General features: G+C 35.6%; 1 protein-coding gene across 1 annotated transcript in view; it reads right to left on the bottom strand.

The window, feature by feature from the left end:
* Window positions 1-231: 231 nt before the first annotated feature.
* The window catches only part of ttc26 (tetratricopeptide repeat domain 26), a 39,085-nt gene continuing 18,543 nt past the window's right edge, over window positions 232-20,773 (bottom strand). Inside the window, exons 5-18 of the mRNA XM_039766418.1 lie at window positions 17,664-17,713; window positions 17,294-17,439; window positions 16,829-17,000; window positions 16,089-16,163; window positions 14,221-14,323; window positions 13,082-13,137; window positions 10,637-10,690; window positions 10,487-10,550; window positions 8,001-8,089; window positions 6,917-7,000; window positions 6,667-6,736; window positions 5,107-5,213; window positions 1,938-2,071; window positions 232-414 (exon numbers count right to left, since the gene is read on the bottom strand). Coding sequence (XP_039622352.1) covers window positions 303-414; window positions 1,938-2,071; window positions 5,107-5,213; window positions 6,667-6,736; window positions 6,917-7,000; window positions 8,001-8,089; window positions 10,487-10,550; window positions 10,637-10,690; window positions 13,082-13,137; window positions 14,221-14,323; window positions 16,089-16,163; window positions 16,829-17,000; window positions 17,294-17,439; window positions 17,664-17,713 — 1,316 coding nt within the window. The 3' untranslated portion in view covers window positions 232-302. The remainder of the gene's footprint in view (window positions 415-1,937; window positions 2,072-5,106; window positions 5,214-6,666; window positions 6,737-6,916; window positions 7,001-8,000; window positions 8,090-10,486; window positions 10,551-10,636; window positions 10,691-13,081; window positions 13,138-14,220; window positions 14,324-16,088; window positions 16,164-16,828; window positions 17,001-17,293; window positions 17,440-17,663; window positions 17,714-20,773) is intronic.

Genomic DNA, 20,773 nt, shown 5'->3' with positions numbered 1-20,773 from the left:
GTAAAATTTAAATTTTCATGAATGGACTGAGATGGGCTTTTAAGAACTTGATATTTCACCTAAGTAAATGACCCACAGGCACACCACACTCTTTTTCCCATACTCATATTCAAGAAGCTCTATTAAATTAAAACATATTACTTTTAATTATAAACTTTATTTACAATGTACAGTAGGTATTCATATATGTATATATATATATATATAATAAAACAATTAAACACATTCACAAATATGAAATTGTAATTCTTTATATAAAAACAGTACAAAATTATCATTGCTCTAATTGATAAATAAGATTTTCAGATAGGGAACCTATTCTCTTTGGCCCACTTTTTGAAGATTCGAATGATGTAGTCTGCCTGCTGGTTTCCTGTATTTCTCAGTAGAGAAACAACTTCTCGCAGAGTCTCCCTGTATAAGTATAAAATAAAATTATTATTAACGATTACAATTTTATGAAGAACCATTATACAATTTTTAATACATGACCAGAATATCTCAATGAATTTACCAAATTGTGACCAGAGTTAATTGAAAAATCAAAAATGTAATAAAAAAACAAAAAGTGAAAACAATTTGGAAAGACAAAGTTGCTATGTAAAGGAGTGTTGCAAGTGGCATGCGGACTATAATAAAGCAAAAAAAAAAAAATCACAATTGCAACCAAACGCCAAACACCTTCAGAAAATATGAAAGCTGGTTATGACTACATAAAGATTATATAGTGTAAGTGTGTAATTATTTTAAGCCGTGAAACAGGCTCGCCACATGAGGGATATGTGCCATACTCTAGTCATCCATTAAAGAATACACAAATGGAAAGAATACAAATACTGCTAATCAGCTTACCTGGGGGGAGATGCCCCTTAGTCATGCAAAATCTGACTTAGCGGCTGGTTTTTTGGAAAGATACATTTCAAAAAGGAGCAGGGATGTAAAGAATACATGTGTAAAGTCCCTGTGTAATGAACAATACAACACTGAACAATGTACTATTGTCACCCGCATTATCTGCATCAGAACCAAAGAAGCTGGGGCCCACACTCTGCAAGCTTTGCAGAGGCATGGAAATCATTTTCATCAAAGCGATGACTAGATGGGTTCATCCCTAAGGTACAGTTCTAGCATTTTGCCACAAACTTCCTTAGAAAAAAATAAGCTGCCCATAGTAAGAGACGGCAGGCATCCAAACCTGGCCAGGATGCCCAAGAGACAGATAGCTGGGGGATGGCAGCTTCTTTAGGACACTGTCTCCCCCAGAACACTAGATGGCAGCTAGCCTGCTTTGCAGCGGTGCCCCGGATTCCCACAGGGCATCATGGAACTTGCAGTTCTTTACCTCAGCCCTGTTGGGTACTGTGGGTGCTGCTAGAGGGTGCTGAAAAGTCTGAAGCACTGTATTGCATGGGGTTTCAGCCATACACGGAATTGATTACAGACCACATGGGTGGAACAGCAGAAGCACTTCCGGAATGGCCAATACATGAGGACTTGCTGGCCTCAAAGAGGCGAGCCAGAGTCACGTGGAGAGGTGGACGAAGCTCGCTAGGAGGAGCAAAGGAGGAGGTGGCAAAGACAAAGAGACAGAGAGAAAGAAAGAAGAATAACTGTGCTGTACATTTCTTGTACTTGTGGCTGTGGTGGTGGAAAACACTTTGGGAAAAGTTCCCACGCAATTAAAAGACTCTTTGGTGCTTTTAACTTGTGCCCTACGTCTGTTGTGTTGGATTTGGGGAGCTGGAGCACACCCCTCATGTCCACACCATTCAGAAGCCATAAGTAAGAATAATAAAAAAGGAGTGATATTGGAGTCTGTATTCGTCTGTATGCTTTGTGACTACTACAAATATTTTAATATTAAAAACAGCTTGAATAAATTACTTGATATTGACAACTATCCTTAGTTTGATTTTAAACAAGGATACATTTCTTACCTGGGTTCTCTTCCTGCCAGAATCATTTGAAATAAACCAACACAGGCTCCCCTTTTGCCCTCCCAGTATTCAGGGTTTGGATCAAGCCGCTCTAGCACATCAAAGGCTTTTGCTGAATAATAGAACTGACCCATCTGAAAACAGACATGTACAGAAGAATCAGTTCCATTCATCCTTTACTGAAATCACTTAATCCAGCACAGGTTACTCTAAACTATGGAATAAAAGGCATTCTGCACTTGTTAAACATTTGTCATGATAGCAAAAATGCTACATAAGAGATAAAGAACAAGCAACAGCTGAAAATTAATTAAAAATAATAATGCTTGATCAAGCAACATTGATAAAGACATTTGTGACTTCAGTGGTGGAATAACAAATGTAACCATGTTGTCTCAAAGAACTTTACTCTTAGGTTGACTTGTAACAGTGCATTAGAGTAGTGTGAGAATGTATATGCTACATGGGAAAGGCGCTATATAAATAAATGTATTATTACAACTGAACTCATATTTTTAGACGTTACATGTAGCCCACAGGTGCTACGTTATAAATGTGTCTAATGTTTTGCAATACTATGTTTTATTTATAGACGAGTATACAGAGGAAGAGGGTTGTGAAGAAGAACTGCAATAGTCAGACAGATGGAGAAAGTAGACAAGAGTATAAGGAGATAAGGTGCAAGGTGAAGACAGAGGTGGCAAAGGCTAAAGAGAAGACATGATGAGTTGTATGAGAGGTTGAATACTAAGGAGGGAGAAAAGGACCTGTACCGATTGGCTAGACAGAAGCTGGGAAAGATGTGCAGCAGGTTAGGGTGATAAAGGATAAAGATGGAAACATACTCACAAGCGAGGAGTGTGTGTTGAGCAGATGGGAAGAGTACTTTGAGAAGCGTATGAATGAAGCGGATGACAGAGAGAGAAGGTTGGATCATGTGGAGATAGTGAATCAAGAAGTGCAATGGATTAACAAGGAGGAAGTAAGGACAGCTATGAAAAGGAAGTAGAATGGAAAGTCCGTTGGTCCAGATGACATACCTGTGGAAGCATGGAAGTGTTTAGGAGAGATGGCAGTGGAGTTTATAACCAGATTGTTAATGAAATCTTGGATGCCTGAGGAGTGGAGAAGAAGTGTACTGATACCGATTTTTAACAACAAGGGGATGTGCAGAGCTGAAGTAACTACAGGGGGATAAAATTGATGAGCCACAACATGAAGTTATGGGAAAGAGTAGTGGAAACTAGGTTAAGAAGTGAGGTGATGATTAGTGAGCAGCAGTATGGTTTCATTCCAAGAAAGAGCACCACAGATGTGATGTTTGCTCTGAGGGCGTTGATGGAGGAGTATAGAGAAGGCCAGAAGGAGTTGCATTGTGTCTTTGTGGACCTGGAGAAAGTATTTGACAGTGTGCCTCGAGAAGATTTGTGGTATTGTATGAGTCGGGAATGACAGAGAAGTACCTAACAGTTGTACAGGATATGTACGAGGGAAGTGTAACAGTGGTGAGGTCTGTGATAGGACTCACGGATGCATTCAACATGGAGGTGGGATTATATCAGGGATCGGCTCTGAGCCCTTTCTTTTTTGCAATGTTGATGGGCAGGTTTACAGCTGAGATTAGACAAGAATCCCTGTGGACTATGATGTTTGCTGAAGACATTATGATCTGTAGCGAGAGTAGGAAGCAAGTTGAGGAGACTCTGGAGAGGTAGAGATATGCTCTACAGAAGAGAGGAATGAAGTTCAGTAGGAACAAGACAAAATACATGTGTGTAAAAGAGAGGGCTATCAGTGGAATAGTGAGGATGCAGGGAATAGAGTTGATGAAGGTAGATGAGTTTAAATACTTGGGATCAACAGTACAGAGTAATGAGGATTGTGGATGAGAGGTGAAAAACAGAGTGCAGAAAGGGTGGAATAGGTGGAGAAGAGTGTCAGGAGTAATTTGTGACAAACAGGTATCAGCAAGAGTGAAAGGGAAGGTCTACAGGATGGTAGTGAGACCAGCTTTGCTATATAGGTTGGAAATGGTGGCACTGACCAGAAAGAAGGAGACAGAGCTGGAGGTGGCAGAGTTAAAGATGCTAAGATTTGCATTAGGTGTGATGTGGATGGACAGGATTAGAAATGAGGACATTAGAGGGTTAACTCAGGTCGTAAAGTTGGGAGACAAAGTCAGAGAGGCGAGATTGTGTTGGTTTGGACATGTGCACAGGAGAGATGCTGGGTATATTGGGAAAAGGATGTTAAGGATAGAGCTGGCAGGCAAGAGGAAAAGAGGAAGGCCTAAGTGAAGGTTTATGGATGTGGTGAGAGAGGACATGCAGGTGATGGATGAAACAGAGCTAGATGTAGAGGACAGAAAGATATGGAAAAAGATGATGCGCTGTGGCAACCCCTAACGGGAGCAGCCAAAAGAAAGAGAAGACGACAACTATATTTTTGTGTCATCACTAACCTTTGCTGTTTAAAAATAAAGCACTGTGATTTGAACATTATTCATAGCTGCAGTACCTTCAAAATGAGATCTGCATATTCTGCCCATGTTAAAAAAATGCATTGTCATTCAGCAAGTCAAAACTGATCCCATGTAAGCATGAATACAGCAAATGTGGGGCATGCAAGGAAATAGAGTGAAATACAATTTACTTCAATGATGGGATCAACTTCTGACATCTTGTTTGGAACAATGAATGTTTGCAAAGTGAATAGGATATTTAATGCTTATAACCTGCCAACATAAAATTTCCAATTGGCTTTTTACACAGTGATGATGGATTACTTTTGACCGACATTAAGTATCTGTAGGGATTTTGTTTCTGCTCCAAGGTTACAGCAAAACTTAATATTTATGATTACTGCACCTAAAAAATTAACCCATAAATCTTATTTTCCTTTAAGCTGCAAGTAACATAACATAATGAATCAAAACTTAACACTGTCTTAGGACAGAACCTGTATTGATAGCATTTGGTGAGAATCCACTAGAAGGCTCACACATACTTCGATTCACAATTTAGAGTTGGAAAGTAACTTAAGATGCAGGTCTGTGGGATGTACAGTATGAGGAAAACTTCCCAAAAAATCTTTTGATTAATCTATCTACATGATTTATTTAAAGACCTATAATACATAAAGGCCAAGTGATGGCAGCTGCGTGTCTTACCTTGTAGCAATCGTTAGCAATGAGCTGCAGCAAACTAAATGACTCTCCAGATGTCTCCATTTTCAAATACAGTTCCCAAGCTTGCCGGGGCTTCTTATTAATTATATCTGAAAATGAAAAAATGTATGTATAAAGGGATTTACAGTTTAACTGCAAAAAAGAAATACAGTATGATCTTGGATGACACCTTCTCCTTTAAACTACATATTTCTTGAATGGCTCCGCTGTGCTGATTTTTTCTTTACAACATTCCTACAATCCAACTTTGCCTTGCTATCTATGCCTTGTTCAGGCTCCACTTTTCTCCAGTCTGGACTATTGCAATTCTGTGCTGGCAGAGCTCCCAGCAAATGCTAAGTCACCTCTTGTAACTATTACAGAATACCACTTACTCTTCAAGTCTCTACTCCCTGATCTGCAGATACCCCTCTATATTGTCTCAGTTCTAGTATGTTATTTCTCAGTTCTTGCTACCAAGTTGTGCAATGCACTTCTATGACTATTCTAACCTCTCCCAGCCTCCTTATGGTCAGGGAACTCTTGAACACAGAGTCTTCCCTAGGCATCTTGAGGCGCTGCTTAATCTTTTCTACTCTTCCCGATTCTGTAGTAGTACTGATGCAATTAACCATCATTCAACTGTGGGTTTGTTGGACATCTAGTTTTCACTTAGCATTAACATTAAATGTAGTACTAAGCTTCTTATATTTTATTTCAAATTTAAGTTAGTGTAACACATCCACTGCAGAGGTATATGAGAAAGGTGATTTGGAAATTCTACACTTTCAACACTGGCCCGATATAACTGGTCCCTGCAATGGTATGGTACATCATTCACGGTTGGCTCCTGCTTTGCATCCATTGCTGCCAGGATAGATTCTAGCCCTTTGCAACTGCAAAATGGATTTTTAATGGTTTTCAGAATGTTCAGCTATGCTTTATGTCTTCCTAGACAGAGGCATCTGCTAAATAATAATAATAGTAACTACAACATTAACAAGTATTATCCGGATATGTAAAATGCAAACAAGTGAAGCTAGAAGTTAGGATACTATGCAAGAATTGAGCTGAGCTCCAGAGGCTATGCTGCACATTATAATGTACTGCAGTCTAGAGAATAAGTTCACATTTAGATATGGACCGATCGGCAGCTGGTGTACAGTGAACCTGCTACGTTACAAATATATTAGAGAGGTATTATTTAGTTATGTACATTAAATGCAGTTCCACAGCTTCACATGGTTTTGGGGCTACATTATAATTCCATCCACTGATCTATCTACAACCAAACCACCATATAATATACAGTACATGTCTACTATAAAGTATACCATTCCACTGAAAGAAAAAAATTATCTGGAGAAATGTATGAATAGATTTACGTTTTGTTAATTTCAGAAAATTGTAGTCACTCTTACTGTCTTCAAGCATTTAAACATGTTCACCAAAATAAGTATAATATTCACACTTGCAGTTACATTCAATTCAGAATATAATGCTTGAAAAGATCCCAGTAACAAAAAAATAATTTTAATTTAGCAGTAATATTTAAACACGCACAACATCGTGCCAGCCAGCTCAGGTAAGTATAGTCATTCTTGATCTTCTCGCTTTGGATGAGAAGGAATACCTGTTAATAATAAAATATACTTGTTTACTGTTTTTGGAATAATAAAACACAGCAGACTATTAAACAGTTATTAAAAAAGACAGTCTGAAAATTAATTGGTAGTAACAAAAAATATTTCTCACTATACAAACAAAAATGTTAGCTTCTTTAGATCTGTGTGAAATTTATTATCATACATACCTCTTCGGCTTCCTTGAAGTTGCCCACAGCAGCTTTTGCCTGTGCATAATTAAAGTTAAATGTGTCTTCATTGTAGAAATAGCTCTGTAATGAGGGAAAAGCAAGAAAGGACTTAGCCGTACATAAGTATAAGTGCAGTACATAAGTAAAAGTGTAAGTTCTGGAGCTTACATAAGAAATCTTTGTACAAGAACTCAATTTAGATCAAATGCTGTTGTTGTCCAGGTTTAGTTCCTTCCTTGCTCACAATGCTGCTGAGCTAGTCCTTAGTTTCTCACAACCCCAAACTGAATTAAGAACATTTAGGGATCTTTTATTACATTAAGATACAGTTAAAATGTATAATGTCTCCTCTTTATCTATGTGTGCTTATACTAACACCAGTCTTTACAACTCATAACTTGCAGTCTTTAATTTCTTTATGACATTTTGTGTAATGTAGAAACAACAACTAGACACAGCATTTCAAACTTGGTCTATCCACCTATCAGTCTCTCTAGGTGACACAGATCAGTACAACTTCCACAAAAAATTCAAGTAATTTATATTTACTTCAGGTAAACATTCAGAGATCTGCTTTAATTTGTGCAATGCCTTCTTAATGCTGCATAATGCTGGTAATCCACCTTAATTCATAGTATGAAACTTGTGCTCAACTTGATTACAAGTGTTTGAGAAAGAGGCTTTTAATGCTGCTGAGAAGTATTGTTCACAAAAATTCTCACATGTGCTGAATTAATTTACAATTTAAATATAAACCTTGCATTAATTTGTACTTATTTAAAAATAAAAACAACCATGCCGACATCCACATTTTTTAAAATCAGTAAATATAATTTCCGTTTCTTGTTTATTGATATGCCAAAGATTAAATCTACTATCTTTAAAGGTTTGCAAAACTAAATTAAGAGCAGGTCTGAGCTACAGTTCTGCCTGAAATTACCAAAAGAATTTGAGAGTATTTTCAATTTTGCATGGAACTGAAAAAAAAAACAATTTAGCAATGAAAAGCAAATGAGTTCTTTATAAAAAACACTTTAATATCTAATAGCTAACAGAACAAATGTACATAAATAACACTAACCTTAACAGAGTTGAGGTAGACAAGCACATCTTCAAATTTTTTAAGAAGGAAAAAGCAGGAGGCCATGCATTGTCTTCCTGGAATGGTGTCTAGCAGAGATTGGAAGGAAACAGGGATGGAAACTCTTTTCTATTTCTAGGTATCTTAACTGAATTTCATTAAGTGCCAAGTTTAGTTAGCTAGAGTCTCGATCAATCAGAACACTACTAATCTTGATTAAATACAACTTTGGATTTTGCTACAAACAAAACTAAAGAAAATTATTTATAACTGATTTGATTACTTTCCAGTGAGCTTAAGGCAATACTTCATAGTCAAGATCAGGATGAACTTTAAGGGGCAGTACTGAGCAGTGCTGCCAGTTTGGCCTCTGGCTCATGTATCTTACTGGGCTTATAGATGTTCCACTAGCTCACTAAACTATTGTAGATTCCTTCAGCTATGGCACCATTCCATGGTGCCTTTTCCACAGTAGAATAACTGACTACACCTAACATTCCTTAATCAGCTATCTGTCAAGTCCTTCCTGCTTATTTCTAACACTTTCACTTGATTGTCAACAAACATCCAGGAATGAGTTACCTTAAATTTATGAATCTCAAAGCAAGAAGAACTTTGCTACTATTACCCAACTTTGAACATATCTTAGTCATGGTGACTTATTTAGCTATTCCTTGCTACCCCATTGCATTTTAAAACAAATAAAAGGAACAACCCTTTAACATAATAAGATAATGAATGAGCAGTATACTTTATACAGCCATGTTCTCATTTACAATATAAAAAGGGATGTAAAAAACTGTTAGACATTTCACATCGGTTTTCATTTTGTCATTTCTGTTATCACTGAAGCAGAACGTTATTTCTTTTTCTTCAGAAACCCAATGGTCAAGGTTTCTGTACTAAACCTTTACATAATAAATAGCAAATGAAGCATAAATTACCATAGCCTTTAAGATACTCTTTTAAACTGGCAATTCACTGTCGCAATGCATATGAGATAAAGGGGATTATCAGAGAAGGACTTGAACAGAAAGTTTCTCTGCATGTAGATAATATGGTACTGTATATATCAGACCCACAAAATACTGTGCCTGCAGTCCTAACACCACTAATATAATTTCAAAAGACTTCTGGTCTCAGAATCACTTCTGAATAAAAGAGTGCTCTTCCCAGTGAATTCTCAAGCATGCAATATTAGATTGGATACCTTCCCTTTTATCATTGCAGATCAATTTAAATACCTAGGGGTAAACATCAGAAGTAAACATAAAGCTCTTTATTAACAAAATTTAGCCGTCTGTATGGAAAAAATTAAGCACAACTTGCATAGAAGAATTAACATTGTTAAGATGAATATTCTTCCTAAGCTTCTCTTTTTATTTCAAAACATTTCAATATACATCAATAGATGATTTTTTAAGAAATTAGATTCAACCATAACGTCATTTATTTGGAATTCAAAATGTCCACGTATCCAAAAGGTGACCCTACAAAGACCTAAGGTGGAAGGTGTCATGGCTCTACCTAAGTTTTAGTTTTATTACAGGGCAGCAAATATACAAGCTATAAAAACCTGGACATGGACACAAATAGATGAACATACAGAGGCTTGGTCTGCAATAGAAATCAAATCCTGCTGTTATATTCCTTGCTTTGCACCACAATAAATGCAAGTTATCACCAATATACTAACAACCCAATTGTGCTTCACTCGCTCAGAATATGGAACCAATGTAGGAAGTATTTTAAGATAGAGAAGCTTTTATTGGTGGCACCAAATTAACATCATTCTGGACCAAAATCTTTAAATGCCTTTCAGACATCCTTGGTGTCACAATACCTCCTAATCCACTAACAGCTGTGTTTGGTGGGCTCACAGAGGGGCTTAAAGTGGAGAAGGACAAACAAACTGTGTTCACCTTTACTACATTATTGGCACGTTGACTTGTCTTGCTCAACTGGAAGAATCCTAACGCTCTTATTCTAAGTCAGTAGGTAACTGATGTAATATATTATTTGAAACTGGAAATAAATCAAATTCGCACTTAGGGGACCTATACAAACTTTTTCAAAAACTGGCAGGATCTAATCAATAACATTTTAGAAGAAGCATTTAAATTAGGAAGCTCCCCTCTTTTACTCTATTTATCTTTATTAATTTATTTATTTACTTATTTTTATTAGCTTTAAGTTTTACTCTGCAGTCCTAGCTCTCTTTCTCAGGGGTGGGGGTTGATTTGTTTCAAACCTTTTTTTGTAAAGCTTAACTTATTTGTATGGAATGTTATTTGATTTTAATAAAATCAATAAAATACAAAATAAACTGAAAAATATCAAGGAATTCATGGACGCTATAATCCATTAAAAGAATATAAACATTTCCCTGTAGATGCTGCATCACGTCTTGCTGTTTTTTGTATTTTTTCAAAAACAAAATCATATGTTTTCAGATTATAAATTTCACAGCAGTTTTGAAAACTCACCACATTCACTTGCTGATCCACCAACCAGCTGAAAGAACTGCTGTGCAATCTTTAGGTGATCCCTCTGTAAATAACAACAAAAAATTCAGCCATGATAGCTGAGTTGAAGCCGGATTGCCTTGATAAGATATGGGAAGTCATTTTACTTACTGAGCCATTTTCCTGACCCAGGGCTGCATTAACCACTGCTTTAAGAATGTATTCCTGTGGGAGAGTAAATCATCAATATTAAAAGTCATAACACTACAAAACATATGGTAATTGCTAATTTGATTATACTGGGAAATGAAGACATGCTTAATTTAAAAAAGAAAAAATAAATTCTACCATGGTTAATATAAGCAGATATTCATAGCCAAATTTTGAAGAAGATGACAGTTTTGAAAATTTATAAAAACTGTTTTTCTATGACCTCATAACAGGAATCAAGGCAAGAATTTCAAGGTATGCCAGTATAGACCCTTGAGTACAAAACAAGGGAATGGTTAATTATGTAATGTTGTACATTACTAATGGCAAAATTGTTTAAATGTAATATGTAGCAGTTAAGATTACAGTAGAATAAATTTTAAAATTATTAAAAAAGACAAAAAATGAATACTGGTATTTTTATGTTTACCGTAATGAATTCAGCAATTAGTTCTGTTCCAAGAATTCATACAAATTCAATCAAAACAACTTGGGCAAAAACAATCCACCATTTAATCTTCACACACTAAAGTTTAAATATAATGTATGAGAACCACTAGGTGGTAACAAATAAAAAAAAAACAAACCTGAATATAGTAACAAAAATAATTAATTCATAAAACAACAATGCAAATAATCCAAGAAAAGACAAGATAATGTGATGTTACTGTGATTCAAATTAAATTTGCAGATAAACAAAATGAGTCACAGTGGAACAAATGTTTTAGTGCACTTGAGTCTGTCAAGTTTTTCCTTATTAAATTTGTAGAAAACCAAAGAGCCTGAGAGGGTAAGTTGGAAGGAAGTGAAATATTACCAAAATGATACTGTCCTCAAGGATAAAGTTAGTGATGAACAACACATATTCCATGTCAATTCAACTTCCTTTCCGTAAAAGAATATTAAAGACCTGAAGATAATCCTGACAATGATAACCTCTGAATGTATGCAACCAACTTTCTGTGATAATGAGTGGCACTAAACAAGTATATTTTACAACTTTTACAGAAGACAGCACTATACAACCTAAGTTGAAATAAGACTGCAAATAAGCTTCTCTGCAAAATAGGTTTACACAGTTATATTTAAGTAGTGTGGTCAATAGCAAATAAATGAAACTCAACATAAGATGAACAGACACTGCAAACCAGCTTAACACTTGCAAGGTTTAACAGGCTCTTATTTTTCATCAACTAATAGGACATATTCCAATACTGGGGATGAGAACAAGTGTAAAAAATACATATACAATGATAATTATATAAGTATATGATGATAAATATATCATCATTGACTAAAAAAACAACTGAACTTCAAATTGCTTGTGATAAAATTTAAAAATACTCACTAGATTTTGCAAATAATGAAAAAAATGCCAATGCACCCGACAGCCTGATGAATGTTCATTTTTTGTGTACATTTTAGTTCAATTGTGAGCAGAAGGACAAGATAAACGGTGGAACGCAAAACTAAAACAAAAGATATCATCACCTTTAGTATATGGCCGCTAAACTTATTCTATGTTAATTAATGTTGACTTATTTTGTTTTCTTACTGTGTCTTTTATTTTTTTATTCTTTATTATGTAAAGCACTTTGAGCTACTGTTTGTATGAAAATGTGCTATATAAATAAATGTTGTTTGTTTGTTTGTTAAACTTAATGGCTTTAATGGGAACACTGGAAAAAGATGAAGGTGCCCAGGGACTGGCTGTAGAGTACAAGATGTTCTATTGTTTTTTACAAACTGTTGTCTGGAAAGGCTGATACTTCTTATGATAGTGTATTAAAAAAAGAAAGATCAGAATAAAGAGAGGCTATCTTAGCCAGGGCAGGTTGTAAAAATTGTTGTTTGAGACTGCGCAAGGAGATGATTGAACTTTGCAGACAATGCACAATTATAACCTTAATGCTTAAAATATATCAAATTACACTCTATGAATGAAAAGTCACTGCTGGAGTTGATATCGAACATACAAAGGAAAAACAGACACAGCCAGTAAGGAGACCAGCAGATTGATCTGAATTCTGTTGCTTTTGCAGCCCACCATTAGCTTTATTTATTTCAAAGAGTTTGAGTTTGTATGTCTATAAATCCAAACAAAGCTTTTAATATGGCCAAAGTTTAAAATAAATAAATAAATACATAAATTGTGTTATACATCTAAGAATCTTAGGAGGCTTTCATAATACTCCTTATAAATATACATCAGTAATGCTGATATAAAAATAGCTAAAATATAAACTAAAATAGGTGCATTTCATTAATAACTTTAGTATTGAACATGTTTATGTATTACCAGACATAACTCAATATGGACTATGAAAGTAGACACAGAAAAATGAATCTCAGCATTCAAAAGAAAGGCACAACATTATGTTATGCCACACTAAAATGTAGTTTTACCTGAGGTGTTATTGGCTCAAGATCTTTAATCAAGTTGAATGCTTCTTCTACATCATCTGCAGGCAAATAACATTTAATCAAAAAACATTATAATGAGGAATGTAGGTTATAAATGTTAAATTAGATTTCACATATGCTTTTTGTGTCCGTCGTACCTTTTACTGTCCTTTTTGTATTTACCTATATAAGGCACTAGACCAGCTATTAAGGGTTACATTTAGTAGGTTTGTTCTGCCTAAAAATGAAACTCATTTACTGTGTTTTTTGCATGTTCTCCCCAAGCCTGGATAAATATTTCCCTCCATTTCCCAAAGATATGCATGGCAGATTTATTGCCAATTCCAAATTGACACCATGTGATAATGAGTGCTGGTTTCTGTCACTAACATTCCAGCTACTTTTAATGTATTGCATTTACAATTTTTTCATAAATTATTTCATCAAAGGGGTGATGTGTCTTTCTATACACTGATGTAATTATAATGGAAATGACTGACAACAATTGCATTCAGCATCTCAGCCTATAGGAAAGGCACCTATGAAAACAACTTGCATTAATTAAAAATAAATACTGAATACCAAATTTTGTATTCATTATTCACTGGGGGCAATTTTTATGTAAGGCTTTTGACTGTGGAAAAAAACAGAGCAAACATTTTCACAATACTGTAGGTGAGGATGAGCGAATTTCTAGGAATAAAAACACTTCCCAGAGAGGCATGTCAAATCGAAGTGCTTGTAACTACTTTCAATTATTGCCAAAAAGCTAAGTTTTTTTTTTATTATGTGCACTAGGGACAATGATAATTCTTTGCTCAGGTTTTTGTTTAAATTTAATCTAGTACAAAATTACCAGAAGCTCAAATTAAACTTCATGCGTCAGCATTATACAATGAATGAGAAGGTTAGGAACGCCATGCCTATATACTCCTATGTTTTCAGAGATAAATATTACTTACTAATCTACTAAAACTCAAATAGATATTAACTAGTTATTTTTCTATGTAAAAGACATCACAATCTAAAATGATTAAAAATGAATTTGTACTCCTGTGTTAATCTTTGCTTTACTTTATCCTAATGCAGAAGATAGATTCCTGTAGGTCACTTTCTACCAGTTTCCTAAAAGAGCTACTCACCTTGCCTTAGGTAGTAGATGACTAGATTTAGCCTGGCTTCAGGAATAACATCAATCAGAGGAGGTAATACCTGGAGAGCACCTTCACCTCCACGAAACACAACCTATTAATAGAGAATAACAGTAACAGAGCTGTGAACACACTCTAAAAAGGTGTCCAGAAACTGGCAAGCACCATGACCGCAAAGGAAAAAAGGAAAAAAGCACCAAAAATAGAAGAGGCGTACTTTCTAGAGAGTTAATGATGATAGAATCTTCTCAAAGTACATCAGATACAGATACTAGAACTATAAAACTAGGCTCTGTTTGGATCTAATAAATACCTAAATCAACTGCACATTAGAATCAGATAAAAGTTTATTTACCCGTTATTTAAACAATGTTCTTTTTCTTGGTACACCACAACTATTCACAAATCAACTGCTTGTTTATTTAGAACAACCTGCTTCCCTTGGTCAAATCTTACCATTCTGATAAAAATGCACTTTCTGACCATGCTGCTCTTTTCTTGGAGAGAGGAATTATAAACCACAATATACAAACTTGAAACTGGCAGTCCAGTCCTTTATTAATATCAGATGATTTTATTTTAAATTTTTTCTCCATTAAATGATTTTTATAGAAGTTAACATTTCTCCAGACAGTGCTAACAGAACATTTTGGGAAGCGCTTAAGAGGACAAATAATTTATTACATTTACATACACTCATACACGAAAACAAACAAGCAATACAGACGTCAGAATTATTTACAGATACCTCCATATTTAATGATGAATTTGCAAAACCCTCCACCACTGAGGTTTATTTAAAAAAAAAACATTAAAACAGTTTAGTAAAATTTTTACATGCAATACACCATTACTCTCCTGTTCCATTAAGTCATGACACTCTTAATATTAGCACATTAAAAAGGCCAATAAGATTCTAACTCGAGAACTAGATAGGAAAGACATTTGAAGTCATCAAAATAAAAATGATAACTTTACACTGAATGTGTTGATCTAGGCTTAAATGATCAAAAATGTACCCAAGGCCAAGATCCTAATTGTGAGAAATGTTGTCAAGCACACATCTTAAATGTTTTGGGACTGACCCACACCCAGACTATACTGGAAAAAAATCTTACCTGTCAGGAACCTCGATTACTTCTAATCCACTTATAACAGGATTCAGAGTATTTCAGATGGGATAATATTGCACAGAGAAAGTTTTATTGCAATATCTTAAACTACATTGTTGTGAACTGCCGTATGACTTCAGTTTAAAAAAATCCCAATCCAAGCACTGTGCCACAGTGGGAAAAGGATGCTCTATTCTATTTAAAATTTAAAAAAAAAATAAAAAATTCAAGGAACTTTTCAAAGCTTCTTCACAATTTGGATTTTTTAACGGTGTCCTTAAGTAAGAATGCCTGGACTCAGTCAACCCTAAAGAGGCTTCAGTATCTTTAAGTCACAAACTCATAATGGGTTATCTGATTTCATAAACTCTCCAGGTGGACTGAGGATGATGTTGAAATTGAATTTGAATTGTACATAAAATATTGACCTACTTATTGCATGTTTTAATTGTTCTGTACACCAGTTATTGCGTTTTTACCAAACTAATCAAGAGGAACAAACAGTTAAAAGAAACATTTTTTGCATGGTTTACAAGATATAAAGCTTCAAAGAGCAAAGTCTTTAAAAGGCAAGAGTGTTTATTAACCTAAGCAATAAAAGAGAAACAAAAGGGTGAAAGTGATTTTGTACAAAAGCTTTCAATGAAATAGAAAGGGCAATTTTATCAATAGCTACACTCCTTTCAGAGATCAAGATATAAAGCATGTAAAAACATAAAGGCATCTAATTCAACTGTAAGAGCTTACCAGATTGTGTCTGATTAACTCCTTAGCAAACTCAAAAGATGTTGATGTAATGTCAATCAAATTTTTCAGTTCAGCCTGAAAAATGGATACATGTTAACTTACAGATTCAAATAAGAAAAACTGCATTTATCATGGAAATATTATTAACTGTGCAATGTACACTTGTATTTTCCCATCAAACCATTTTTAAAGCCAATTGCATAAAAGTGATGCACTCTGGGAAGATGGAGCTTAACCCAGAATCCTCGGGTACAAGCACTGAAAGATATTTAAGTCAGTCACTATGCAAATATATTCAATCTGAGAGGAATGGAGAAATGCTAGTCAATCTCACCATATGGTAATGTTTAGCATGCAGCAAACAAATGTATCTTAGACTTTTTTTGTGAATACTTTCTGAATTCAGCAGCCAGGTTTACAGCACAGAGGAGGCTGAAGCCAAACAAAGGTAGGCTCAGGAATGTACACTAGTTTTTCAGGGAGCACATGCTATTATACCAGAAACAAGTGGGACATGCCAATCTAAAAGACTACAGTATATATTTTGTAGGAAATGAAAAAAAAATCTTACTTTACAGACAGGAAAAAAAGCAAACACCCAAAAAAGAAGTGTTACGTAAATCATTCAATACCATGATCTTTTTCTACTTTGTCAGTGCATATTGCAACACTTTACACTTTTGCAAAGAACAGCTGTAGGTTTTTGGTTTTAAATACTCTACCACAAAGCTAGATCATACCTCAGCGGCTTTGCCATTGTAAAGTCTGAAGTGATTGCATGCTTTTAAATTCAAAGCAATAGTGCTGTCTGGGACATGTTGCAGATAAACTGCCAGGACCTCCTGTGAAACATCATAGTAATCCAGTTTGTAATAGCACAGTGCAACATACACATTCAAAGCCAGGAAATCTCTAGGAAAGATGAAAAATATTATTACATCATACAATATATGTTGTAACTAAAGAAATCCATTTAAGGTATATCTAAGCAGGCTTCTAAGATTAAATGTTAAAGTTTACAGTAAATATCCTAAAAGGTGTGTCTGTGAAAATCTAACATCATTCTCAGGGTAATACAAGTTATAGCTGCAATTTCCAAATGGATCAGTGATTTAGATCCTGCATGTGCTTTTTTTTTTATCTGCAGGTTAGCGGGCAGACACTTGATGCCAGGTTAGCGGGCAGACACTTGATGCTTTACCTACCTGTTGTCTAAAAGCAGTCTCTTGTAGATGTCTATAGCCTCTTGATAATGGGACCTCATGTAGTGTATAGAGGCTAAACTCAACTGATCCTCAGTAATGTCTTGAAGGTTCTGGTGAAAGTTCATCAGTTTCTTCTCATCATTGAACTTGAACAAAAAATCATCAATAAAGTTGTTTAAATGTAATGATAATCTATAGCATTAATGTAGTCTGAAGTCTTTTCTACTGTCTGTGATAAACTTCACTTTTTTGAGACCAGTACATTGCTATTACGTGTACAATTATCATTAAACATAAACAAAACAATGCCATTAATTAAGGAAATACTGACAATTGTAATGAGAAAACTGACTTCAAAACTGTCACTCACCTTGTGTGCTAAATGGAACAACAGACGATTTTGTAAACGACTTTTGGGTGCTAAAGAGGGAAAAGAAAATTAACAAATCAGTAAAACACAGGATGAACAAAAACACAGTATATCGCACTGGTCTCTTAAGTGGAATTGTGCTTAATAAGAGTTAATGGAAATTAAAATTGAATTGGAATACCAGCTATCATTTTAAGAGGAATTTTAAAGATTTCACCCTGAAGATGTGACATATTGAAATGTTTTTATAAATGAGCATTTCAAAACCTATGAAAATAATTCCTAGTTATCTGCATCTACATCTGAAAGAGTTTTTTTTTTCTTTTTAATAAAGTAAAGCAAGGAGCAAGTACTTTTATAAAATTTACTTCTTATTATGGTGTCCATATTTTTGCATGTTACAGAAGACTTATTGGTCTGAAATTACCAGGATCCTTTTTATTTCTTTTCTAGTAGACTGTCACAATTGCAATTTTTCAGTCATCTGGTACTTCACCTCCATGAAGTGACTGTTCAAATATACCTAAAATCTATATATATATATAATTCACTAAGGTAACACACCCATGGAAAGCACGCCGGAAGGGGCGTGGATTCACTAAGCCGCCAACAAGTAAGACACCTATGGCGCACGCAGGAAGGAGCCACGCCGGGGGTGAATCGCCATATGCAGCGTGTAAAACGGTTTGCGAGTGGTATCCCATGGGATCCTTAAAACAAAACAATCCTTTACAACTGAGGTTAAAACACAATGAAGTACGCAGTCTTTAAAAACCGAGTTTTTGGTTACGACGCACGACCGCGTCCACCATAGCAAACTGTTTTACACGCTACATACAGCAATTCGCATCCGCGACAAACATGCGTCTTCTTAGATGCTCCTGCAGGAACACGGAAAGTGTACGTGAGTCACAGGTGCATCTGGACTGTGCAAAGACGACAACGACTCAAGTGACGAGTTGGAGGTGGGCACATGAGTGATGGCGGTCCGCCAGTTTTCAGTCACGGACGATTGTGTGTTGGTCCGTTCCGTGCATTGTTACAATGTTGCTTTTCTTGCTGATTTATTACATTACCGATTTTTCAAATGTTAATTTTCTCCCTGTGCTTAGAAATCATTAAAAAACCAGCCTGATTATGCGCCGTATGGTACGCCGTGGGTTGGCTAGTAGGTTTATAAATGTTCTATTTCACTTCTCTCAGTACAACTGGTAAAAACATTTATTATGCCAAAAACGAAGGTGACAGATCTGTGGGATTGAGGTTAAGTAACCTTATGAAACACTGAAATCTCTCAGTGATTATAAATTGCAATAAGAAGTAGCTGTCATAAGGTGCATAATTCATTTACAGGTGCCGTGGAATGTAAAAATCAGACTTTAAACGATTATCCATTCTTACTGGGATTACATTCCAAGAGTAGTTACTATGTGAAGTTGTGTATGAAAAGTTATGCTGCATTCAAAAACTTGTTAGGAGAAGATTCTAGGTTCTCACTTTAAAATTGCTGTGAATATGCAGGATTATGCCTTGTCTACTCGCAGTAAGTCCTCCGACAACTTCCAAAAGAAATAGTGAGCCATTGACCCAATGAAGACAATGTATAAAAACAAAGTACAGTACATCATATTTGAGTTTTACTTATCACAAATGATTTAGTCTTGTCAGTGAAGATAACACATTTATAGCAATATCTACAAATGTACATTATAAAGTTCAAACTGTCTATTGTCAAGCAATATATGGGCGGCAAAAGGAAATTAATAATGTGAACAGTGTAAGTAAACTCAGATTTTTTCTAACATGATTTTTACTTGAATTATTACCAGGTCCCATGGCTAAACAGTCAAGATCACCACCAGACAAATGTATCTGGGCATCTCCGTTTTAAATACAATGAATGACATGAAATTGTGAAAAGGTAAGTAGTAAACTGCCTGAGGTATAAATTTAAAGTTAGCAAAAGGAAATTACAAATGGGCCTTCTTTAGGGCATAACTAATAGGTTACAACCTGCAGATGTTCTGCAACAATTAAAGTTAATTAAACCTTGCAAATTGAAGAAAACAATTTGCACAGGTATCCCAACTTCTGTTAATTATTAAAAAAAAAAAAACCCTGTCTTAAAGCACAGTTTGAACAAACTGTGTTACTACACACTTTAAAATACTACTTGGACAAGATTCCAGGGACAATGGCAAGAAAACAGCAATTAGCAAATGATTCCAGCTTGCTTGATATGTGCCTCACAGTACAAGAGCTTCAAGCACATCTTTACATCCATCCATCCATCCATTTTCCAACCCGCTGAATCCAAACACAGGGTCACGGGGGTCTGCTGGTGCCAATCCCAGCCAACACAGGGCACAAGGCAGGAACCAATCCTGGGCAGGGTGCCAACCCACCACAGGACACCACATCTTTACAGTACAGGTCAAGTCTCAAATCAAGTCTCAGTTTCTACTGTGAAGAGGAGACTTTGTGCTAAAGGTTTGACAGGGCAAGTGGCAGTAACAGCCATTCCTCAAAGGACAAAACAGGGTCTAGAAATGCTGGCTGTCGACTACTACAGACTGGGCAAAATCTCATCTTCACAGAAAAAACTGAGACCTGCATTTCTTGACCACTGTTAAGAAGTGCTTAAAGCTGTTGTGCTGTGAGGTGGCTATCACTCAAGCTTGTGACCCTCAGAAACTTGTCTTCTGATTGGGTTGTGACTTTAGGTCTGCCAGATTTCTTCCTATCACAGTTTCTACTTACTGACACTTTTTTTTGTATTTTCTCTAAATGAAAGGCCTACACTTCTAAGGGTAGTAATGCTCTGTCTCATTTCATTTGTTAATTGCAGTTCTCTTGGCATTATCACTAGAATATTCTTCAAGTAGCACTTCAGAGGGTGCAGTAACACAGGCTGTTCCAACTCTGCTTTAAGATAATCAGAGGATTTGTAAGTAATCAACAGAAGTTAGGACAACTGTGAAAATTGTTTGCTTCAACTTGCAAGGCATAATTTACTTTAATTGCTTCCCTTCGTGGAATTTGCATGCTCTCCCGTGTCTGCGTGGGTTTCCTCCCACAGTCCAAACACATGAAGGTTAGGTGACTTGGCC

The sequence above is a fragment of the Polypterus senegalus genome, chromosome 10, assembly GCF_016835505.1.
Source record: "Polypterus senegalus isolate Bchr_013 chromosome 10, ASM1683550v1, whole genome shotgun sequence".
Lineage (NCBI taxonomy): Eukaryota > Metazoa > Chordata > Cladistia > Polypteriformes > Polypteridae > Polypterus > Polypterus senegalus.
The sequence above is the reverse complement of the archived record's forward strand: the minus strand, read 5'-3'. Positions and strand labels throughout refer to the sequence as shown.